We start from the raw sequence: 10,758 nt of genomic DNA on the forward strand, positions 1-10,758 counted from the left end.
ACGTTTTCTATTTTCTGCACTCTTTGCTCCGTATATCCGAAACGGCTGGCCCTGCCTTAGCCAAAAACTAATCTGCACATATTCCTATCAATAGGAGTCGAATATTTTTTTAACCATTTAAATCGGTTGATCTGTGCGCCCGAAAACGTGAATGAAAAATTGCATCCATACATACATACATACACATACCCACTCAAATACCCACACAGACACACACACACAACAATCCATTTTTTCTAAGGTATGCCAAAACGCTCAGAAACCTCTGAAACGTTAAGATATGCAAAAATTTTCAATTTCGATTACCCTACGGGAAGTTAATTATAAAAACATTTTCTTATTAATAAAATTTCATCATTTTCATGTAAACTAATATAACATAATAAGCATTAAAATTTTTCAAAAAATTTCACTACTACATAAGTCACAATATAAGTATTAAAATTGATTATAAAATAACTATAATAAATAATAACAACATTTTGTTAATAATGAAATTCTATGAATTTCATGTGAACTGAAATAACATAATATATTATTAATTAATTAATTTAATAATGATTCAAACTAATATGTTTTTGGTAAATAAAAAGCCATAACTATTATATCAAGCGCTTGAAAATGCATATGAAAAATATAGGGAAAGTACAGGGTGTGCCATTTATATTTGGCCAATGGAAAAAGTTGAATAATTTAAGAACTTGAATAGTTTTCAATGAATTTTTATAAACTTTTACATTACTTAGTTTACATTATTTAGTCTTACATTTTTTCCAGCTAGGTTCGATAAACAAGCCTGTAAACAATTATTTAAATACCGGGGTGGTTAATGTGCCCATACCCTTTGTACTTATTATTAAAATCTCTATAAAATATCCTATAATTTGGTGTGCGAATGTCTAACAATTATTTTTGAGGGCTAAATGACATTTTTTCATTTTTTCTGGATCTCCGAAGCCGCTGAATCTGTCTTCAAAAAATTTTCATAAATTTTTCATTCCGTCAATACAAGTGAAATGTTTTTTGAATCATTCAAATCAGTCGCTCCGTATTCTCAAACACTGAATTGCCATTATTGGCACTTTTTGCACCGTATCTTAAAAAACGACTGGACCTGGCATTGTCAAAAACTAATCAGCACGTCTCGAAATACGAATCTGTTTTACGAAAACTGTTTTTTTATCAATTTAAATCCGTTGATCCGCGCTCCCGAAAACGTCGACAAAATATTGTATTCACACATACATACGCACACTTGCACATGCAATGCTGGATTTACAGTAGAGGCAGTCGGGGCTAGTGACCAGGGCGGCAAATTTTTTAGGGCGGCAAAATTTGGAAATTAAGTAAAAAATTATATCTATAGAACAAGTATATATAATGCGCGATAAATTTTCTGCAATCAAATAGTTATTTAATTTTAGAAAAATAAGACATAAAAATCGGGCGGAATTTTCGTCAGTACCCCAGGCCAAATTTATAAATCCGGCAACATGCCTCCATTTTTTCTGAGAAATGCCAAAATGTTCAAAAACAAAGAATTTATTTTCGATTTTTCTGCGATTTCTATACTTATCTTATTAACTTACTTACGTAAAGTTAACAATATTTTATCAATACAGTATTTACACTAATTATGGCACTAAAATGATATATCCATAGTTATTACATATTTATATTCCTTTAAGTAAGTATATAGTATCGTAATTTAATATATATTATAACGTTCGATTATAAAAACTCAATTTAGGCAATAAGGTCATCTATCAATAGTAAGACTTTCATGTGTTTGGCAATTTTGCAAATTGTGCATATATTTGATATGATATACTTATTAGCTTCCAAGTAAAAACAATGCAAGTCATTTGTGCAGACTTTTTTCGTCATTTTTCTGTTTTAAAAATTATTTGCTAATTTTATGTATTGCTCGACGTTTCAAGATATACTGAATCGTTTGAGAACAAAAATGTAAAAATAATATGTGTGCTGCAATTGAGTGTGTGCATAGATATAAGAAGATAGTGTGAACCATAGATAAATAAACATAAACCAAAATTTGAACTGAAAAAGGGGCCACTTTATTCAATGATATCTCGGCCATAAGGTGAGGTACAAAGTTAAAAATTGGTATATCGGATTTTTTCAAAAAGACGTCCTTCATTCCGATTTTTTCAAAAAAGTGCGTATAAATTATTTAAATATCTGAAGGTGTATAATTTAAATACGTAGGGGTGTAAACCAAAACCTGACCTTTCGTCTACGCACACTGAAATGGCTGCACCTATTTCCGAAAAATTTAAGAGTCGTTTGATGTAACTTGGGTTGATTAGTTTTTTGCGACCATAGATCAAGCCATTTTTTCAGAATAAACAGAAAAGTGCAAATTTGTCATCTACGTTTAGTCAAATATCCTGAATCTTGTTAAAAATTTATAAACGGTTAGCAAAATATTAGGAATTATACTGATTTGTATTTGGTAAAGAACCTTTCTTTATGATTAATTATTTATACGTTAGTATAAATTAATTATACGTTTAGTTGTTCAAACATGCGGAACGTTTCTTCGTAATTAATTGCTAAATTTGACGATTTTGAAGAAATATGCTCGGTTATAGAGTTCCTGATCTTAACTGACCTGCTAAAATATTTAATTATTTTATTGAAAAGTGGTTTAATTATAAAAAATCATTAAAATTTGGAATAGTGAACCGCACTATTGAGTACACTCCGTGCTCGCCGTGTACATTCCGTTCTGTGTATTTTGTACTGATCGCCGTTGACATTTAAACGTAAGTGAAATGATAAAATATATTTTCAGAGCACGTGGTAGAATAAAATGTGTTAAATAACAAATTGAATTATAGCGTGTATTTGAAAGATATCAATCTTCTACTGTTCTTATAGATAATTGTATGATCTATGTAGAATAAAAAATAATTGAATTCCTTTATGAAAAATTCATTGAAATAATTTTTTTTGGAAAGGTAGGTACAACAAAAAAAGTAGAAAAGAATACCATTTGGAGGTCAAAAATAATCATTCAACATATGCGCATCAAATTATTAAATGCAATCAAAAATTTTAAGATGCATTGTGAACGCACCCTGGTATGTTACAAATGACACCCTACATAAAGACTTAAAAATAAAAACTATTAAAGAAATGTTAAAAGAAAGGAGCAAAAGATACCATGAAAAACTACCAGGTCACCCAAACACTTATTTAAAAGAGTTAAGCGAGGAATATCCGACACGCAGATTGAAAAAAAAATGGCCATTCGACCTTAAATAAATGTCAAAAATAAAAATATAAAAGAGAGATATCTCATAGGAGATAATCTCTTATATGCATTAAAACCAACATCACATTGTCTTAAAAAATGTATTTAATTTTGATTGACAATAAAAGTATGCAAAAAAAAAAAAAAATTATTAAATTTTTTATAGAGATTTTAATAATTTTCTGTAATAGCAGTAATTTTCTTAACATTTTTATGGTTCTGTGCCAAGATCTATATTATTTATCCGTCAGGCTAAGACGCGGCGCTTACGCGCTTCGGTATTTTATCTCTAAAACATCTACGTAGGCGACTGCTTTGAAAAAAAAAAATCGAAATTTCCGATAATCAAAAAATTTACACAAAATGTGTACACATTATTAAAATCTCTATAAAATATCTGATAATTTGATGTACATATGTCCAATAAATGTGTGCCCGAAATCGTCGATGAAAATTTGTATCCGCACACACACACACACACATTCACACACATACATCCATTTTTTTAAGGTATGCCAAAATGTTCAAAAATCTCTGAAACGTAAAGATATATAAAAATACGGGAATAAGTTAATTGGAACTTTATTTTTTAACTTCCCATAGGGTAAGTTATAGTAATCGCAAAAAAATCGAAAATGAAAATGTTTATATATTTTTACGTTTCAGATGTTTCTGAACATTTTGGCATACCTTGTGCGTGTGTGTGTTCGGATACAATTTTCGTCGACAATTTCGAGAACACGGTTTAAACGATTTCCTGATTCAAAAAACATTCGATTCCTATTGGTGAAGAGACGTACTGGTTAGTTTTTGGCAAAAGCAGGTCTAGCCGTTTCGAAGATATTAGGCAAAAAGTGCCAAGAACGGTAACTCAGATTTTAAGAGAATGAAGCGTTGGATTTTAATAATTCAAAAAACATTTTACTTGTATTGACAAGATGAAGAACTGATTAAATTTTTGGAAAGACAGGTCTAGCGGATTCGGAAATCTAGTAAAAAAGTAAAAAAATGCTATTTGGCGGTTAAAAATTATCATTAGACACATGCACATCAAATTATCAGATATTTGGAGATTTTAATAATATATATAAATTTTGTTTACATTTCTATGGGTTCCGTAACGTTATTGGACGTTAGACGGCGACGCGGCGTTTACGCGCTTCGATGTTTCGTCTCTATGCAGCTAAGCAATGCGATTGCTTTGAAAAAAGTTCAAAGTTTCCAAAATATTTCAAAATAAAAAGTTTTTTTTCCAAAAATTAAATCTTTTTTAAAAAACTTAATTTTTGGTACGGAAAGTTCCAGCAATTTGCCTTAAGGCACGATGCCATACATCACAGTTACTATTTTTTTTGTAAAAAGATAATCTTGAATAAATCGAAAGAGCTAATTTATAAATTAGGTACCTGCACTGTATGAGACAAAGTGAACAAAGCATACTTCAAATATTTATTGCAAATTTATATTTGTATTTGAATTCGCAAACATCGCGATCAAATGTGGATGTCGATTGCGGGAGCTGTACATTGTTATCGTTACAAAGCCGCGTAGTTAAGACCGATACTTCCATGAGGTTACAACGAATATTAATTATTAAATTAAAATTAATTTCGATCATAATAATAATAATAAGTGTGACATAAAATAAGTGAAAATTATTAATATTATATTGTCATTGACAAAAGTTTGGAATGTGTAAAAAATAAAAGACAATCCACAATTTGATCTTCATTTTGCGGTAAGTAAGGCTTTAATATGTTAAGGTCATCGATATTTAAAGGTTGTTTTCAATATTAAAAAATTGTTAACATAAGGGATTAATTTATGAAGAGGAGTTTATTTGGCTGCGGTACATTTTTGTTCAAGTTGCCAGCACTATTTTTTTCATTGAATATATGCAGTTCAATAAATTAGTTGCCATAACCAGTTATCAAAAATTATTTATTGACAAATTTTCAAAACAATTTTTATCGACTTATCGTACTTATGAAACTTAAAAAGGTACTTAGTCAAAAAAATTGATTCAATACAATAAATTCTACTAAACTCTGCAAATATGCAGATGATGCTTGAGTTAGTCACATTTAGTGTATTTAAAATTTAAAAAACATGTGACTAACTATATAAGTTAATTATTATTAACTTCCCGTAGGGCAAGTTATAGTAATCGCAAAAAAATCGAAAATGAAAATTTTTATATATCTTTACGTTTCAGAGGTTTCTGAACATTTTGGCATACCTTAGAAAAAATGGATGTATGTGTGTGTGTGTGTGTGTGTATGTGTGTGTGTGTGTGTGTGTATGTATGTATGTGTGTGTATGTATGTGCGGATACAAATTTTCGTCGACGATTTCGGGAACACGGGTCAACCGATTTGAATAATTCAAAAAACATTCGATTCGTATTGATAAGGAGACGTGCTGATTAGTTTTTGGCGAAGGCAGGTCTAGCCGTTCCAAAGATACGGGGCAAAAAGTGCCGAAAACGGTAGCTCAGTTTTTGAGAGAACGGAGCGTCCGATTTGAATAATTCAAAAAACATTTCACTTGTATTGACAAGATGAAGAATCGATAAAATTTTCATGAAGGTAGGTCTAGCGGATTCGGAGATATGGAGGAAAAAGTAAAAAAATGAGTCATTTGGCGGTCAAAAATGATCATTAGACATATGCTCATAAAATTATCAGATATTTTATAGAGATTTTAACAATAAGTATACAATTTGTTAACATTCCTATGGGTTCCGTACCAATGCTTATGCTTTAGACAGCGGCGCGGCGCTTACGCGCTTTATATTTTGTCCCTATGCAGTTAAAGCAGTACGATTGATTGCTTTGAAAAGAAAGTTCAGATCTTCCACAATATGTCAAAATAAATTTTTTTTTTTTTCAAAAAAAAAAAAAAATTAAAAAAAAAAAAATTTTTAAAAAAATTTTTTTCAAAAAAAAGTAATTTTTTGTCCAATTTAGTTTCTCAAAAATCTTATTTTTTCAAAGTAATTTTTTTTTCAAAAATGTTACTCGTTTTTAAAAAAATAATAATTTTTGGTACGGGAAGTTCCAGCAATTTGCCTTAAGGCACGATGCCTTAATTGCCTTAAGACAGAATTCCACTTAGAGCTAGTTTTATAATTTTTTTTGCATTTTTTTAATTGCAACCTGTCACACTTAGCACAGTCAGTAACTGTTTTGACTTTATTACATGGATTTTTGAATGAGTGGCATGGCAACCCAGTAGTTGTCCAATTCAATTATGACTAATTAACTACACTTGAATTATTTGCTGACGTTTTTAACTTCCCGTAGGGCAAGTTATAGTGATCGCAAAAAAATCGAAAATGAAAATTTTTGCATTTCTCGACATTTTAAAGGTTTCTGAATATTTTGGCATACCTTAAAAAAAATGGATGTATGTGTGTGTGTGTGTGTGCGTGTATGTATGTATGTGCGGATACAAATTTTCGTCGACGATTTCGGGAACACCGATCAACCAATTTGAATAATTCAAAAAACATTCGATTCGTAATGATAAGGAGACGTGCTGATTAGTTTTTGGCGAAGTCAGATCTAGCCGTTCCGAAGATACGGGGCAAAAAGTGCCGAAAACGGTAACTCAGTTTTTAAGAGAACGGAGCGCCCGATTTTAATAATTCAAAAAACATTTTACTTGTATAGACAAGGTGAAGAACCGATCAAATTTTCATAAAGGCAGATCTAGCGGTTTCGGAGATCTAATGAAAAAAGTAAAAAAAAAATGCCATTTTGCGGTCAAAAATAATCATTAGACATATGCACATCAAATTATCAGATATTTTATAGAGATTTTAACAATAAGTATAATTTTGGTTTACATTCCTATGGGTTCCGTACCAATGTTTACGCGTTAGACGTCGACGCGGCGCTTACGCGGTTTGATATTTCGTCTTTATGCAGTTGAAGCAGTACGATTGCTTTGAAAAAAAGTTTAGATCTTTCAAAATATGTCAAAATAAAGAAAACATTTTTTTTTCAAAAAAAAAAAATTAAAAAAAAAAATAAATAAAAAAAAATTTTTTTTTTTCAAAAAAAAGTAATTATTTGTCTAATTGTTTGTCAAAAATCTTATTTTTTTGAAGTAAATTTTTTTCAAAAATGTTAATCTTTTTTAAAAAAATAATAATTTTTGGTACGGGAAGTTCCAGCAATTTGCCTTAAGGCACGATGCCTTAATTGCCTTGGGACAGAATTCCACTTATAGCTAGTTATTATAAATATGCAACTATACCCACGAGGTGCGATTTTCAGTTGAGGCTATATTTGAGATAACCTCAAGTCAAAATTTGACATCAAAGTTACCTGATGTCTGGCTACTGCGGTAGAGGAACAGCGAACCCGGGACTAGTTGGTGCTAGCCCACGTTCGAATTTTATTTTGAAGTTTTTTTTCTTGTCGATTACACAATGTTTTAATTTTGTACGTTTTACTCTAATATAAACTTGTTGAATGATGACACATATACAGTGTCGAAATAAAAAAATAAGAATAGTTCAATTATGAACATTCAAGAATGTTTCACTTTGAACAAATATATATATATATATATATATATATATATATATATATATATATATATATATATATATTTCTTATCTATAATAAAGTTGGAGCCATACTGTTTGTCCGCGATGGTAGCCTAAACTACTGTACCAATTTTAAATTTGATTTGTTCACCGTATGCATTTATATCCAACTTGGGCGGTAGGCAATCATAAAAATTTCAATTTATAGCCGAAATATTATATTATTGGTAATTACAAAATTTTTGACAGTTCTACGAGAAATCGTAGAGTCGTAGAATCCGTTTGATCTACGAACAATTTAAATGAATGAGTTTGAATAATGCGTTTTTATTGACTATGAAGACGGATGGTAACATTTGTAATAGTATTATTATTACAATACAGAGAATTTATTATTATCTCTTACATAAATAAATAAAAATTATGTATTTTTATGTTGCCAATTGTGAATTGATATACTGACAGTTGTTGTATTGTTATTAGTGGTAATAAAAAACTATGGAGTGCAATAATATATATATATATATATATATATATATATATTTCTCTTTGTTAATTACAATCTGTCTTAAAAATAAATAAATAGACATCCAGTAATTTTGTTATTATATAAGTATTAACTACCAATTCTAAAAGTTTACTTTAGTAGTAAGCTTTTTCATTTTTGACTAGTGACTATAGACAAAGTAAATACAATAAATAACATGCTAAAATAATAATAGATAAACGAAATAAAATAAAATAAATAAACAACAAAAGTAGTTATAATAAGATAAATAAATAATCAATTTTATTTTATTTGCATGCTATAGGTATGTATGAACAAATACACTATAAAAATATACCAGACATAAGAATTTAAAGAATAGATATTATATTTTTGGTAATTTATTAAAAAAAATTCTTTTAAACAGAAATATGAAATAATGAGAAATACGTAAGAGCTAAAAATTATAAATATTTTTGAATAATTCGCAAAAAAAATCAAGTCTATTGCAAATACAGGTTATGTAACCACCTTAAGCAACATAGCAAAAATATCAATATAAAAAAGATTAAATAAAATATATTCAGCAAATTTTATTAAAAGCCACAACAAAGCGTGGCCGGGTATACAAGTATATATATATATATATATATATATATATATATATATATACATTAGAGAGGGTCGATTTAAAAGTCGCTTAGGCACATATGATTTTCGGATACTAGGGATCAAAATAAGATACTTTGCTTAAGAAAACACACATCTAAAATGAATTCTGATGTCCCGTGCATTGACCGGGACAGATAAGGGTTGAATTTTGAAAAATTTCGTTTTGACCCATTTAGAGTGCTCCAATTGTGTCCCCACTAACTTCGCAAGGACGATCCACCCATGCCCATGGTTTACCTCCTCGGACCTCGCCTTAGAAATCACCCATACAAAAATTGCAAATAATTATGGTTTTTGGTATTTTACTCAATAAAAAAATGTTTTTTTAAACCATTTTTTTCGTACATTAATTCATACACACAAAAAACTTTTTGACAAAAGTTAGTGTAAAAGTAGATCGGCCTTCAAAAGTTAGTGGCGATCGGTCGTACATTTAGACACTATTGGGGCGCTTTAAATGAGCCAAAACAGGATTTTTCAAAATTTGACCCAATCTTTGGGGCAATCGGGGTATCAGAATTCATTCTAAAGATATGGTTTCTTTGGCAAAGTATCTTATTTTGATCCCTAGTATCCGAAAATCATGTGTTCGACAAATCGATTTATATTCATCACATTAATCATAGTTAAATATTTTTTTATAAAAAAACTTTGGTTTTAAAAAAGTTTCTTTCACCAGATATAGAAAAAGTAGTCGATGCTACATTGGTAGTTTACATAGTTCATTGAATATATAATTATGATCTTCAAGTTAGTCATTTGCATGCATAAAATAATAATAGTGATAAAAAGTTCCGAATAAAATTAATAATTAATTGTGATATTTAATTAAATAGTGTAATATTAAAATATATATATAAATCGATTAACAGATTACGAATTAAAATGTACGGAATGCTATTTAAAAATCATAGAGCATTTGCATTTAATCACATACATTATTTATATATTTTTATCATATTGATATAGCAGATTATGCATTTTACATACTTTTAATTGGTATATATTTTTACGTAACTTCATCACAGTAGTGCTATTTTCAAACAGCTATTTTTAATAAGAAATATATTTTTTATGTATGTTTTATTATTAATAGTTTTAAATATTAATAACTTCCCGTAGAGCAAGTCATAGTAATCGCAAAAAAATTGAAAATGAAATTTTTATATATCTTTACGTTTCATAACCTTCTGAACATTTTGGTGTGTATGTGTGTGTGCGGATACAAATTTTCGTCGAAGATTTCGGGAACACGGATGAAGCGATTTGAATAATTCAAAAAACATTCGATTCGTATTGATAAGGAGACGTGCTGATTAGTTTTTGGCGAAGGCAGGTCTAGCCGTTCCGAAGATATGAGGCAAAAAGTGCCAAAAACGGTAACTCAGTTTTTAAGAGAACGGAGCGTCCAATTTGAATAATACAAAAAACATTTTACTTGTATTAATAAGATAAAGAACTGATCAAATTTCATGAAGGCAAGAAAAAAGTAAAAAAAAAATGACATTTGGCGGTCAAAAATGATCATTAGACATATGCACATCAAATTATGAGATATTTTATAGAGATTTTAACAATAAGTATTTAGTTTACATTCCTATGGGTCCGTATGTTTATCCGTAAGACGGAGACGCGGCGCTTACGCGCTTCGATATTCGTCTCTATGCAGTTAAAGCAGTACGATTGCTTTGAAAAAAGTTCAGAATTTCCAAAATATTTTCAAAATAAATTTTCTTCAAAAGTCTTTTTTCCTCAAAAAAA

General features: G+C 29.3%; 1 protein-coding gene across 1 annotated transcript in view; it reads right to left on the bottom strand.

The window, feature by feature from the left end:
- Positions 1-508: 508 nt before the first annotated feature.
- Positions 509-10,758, bottom strand: part of LOC113367146 (mediator of RNA polymerase II transcription subunit 8-like) — an 11,945-nt gene continuing 1,695 nt past the window's right edge. The window contains 1 exon segment of the mRNA XM_026608776.1: positions 509-517. Coding sequence (XP_026464561.1) covers positions 509-517 — 9 coding nt within the window.

Source organism: Ctenocephalides felis, unplaced genomic scaffold (genome assembly GCF_003426905.1).
Source record: "Ctenocephalides felis isolate EL2017-DRISC unplaced genomic scaffold, ASM342690v1 CF-g0.4_SCAFFOLD_01170, whole genome shotgun sequence".
Lineage (NCBI taxonomy): Eukaryota > Metazoa > Arthropoda > Insecta > Siphonaptera > Pulicidae > Ctenocephalides > Ctenocephalides felis.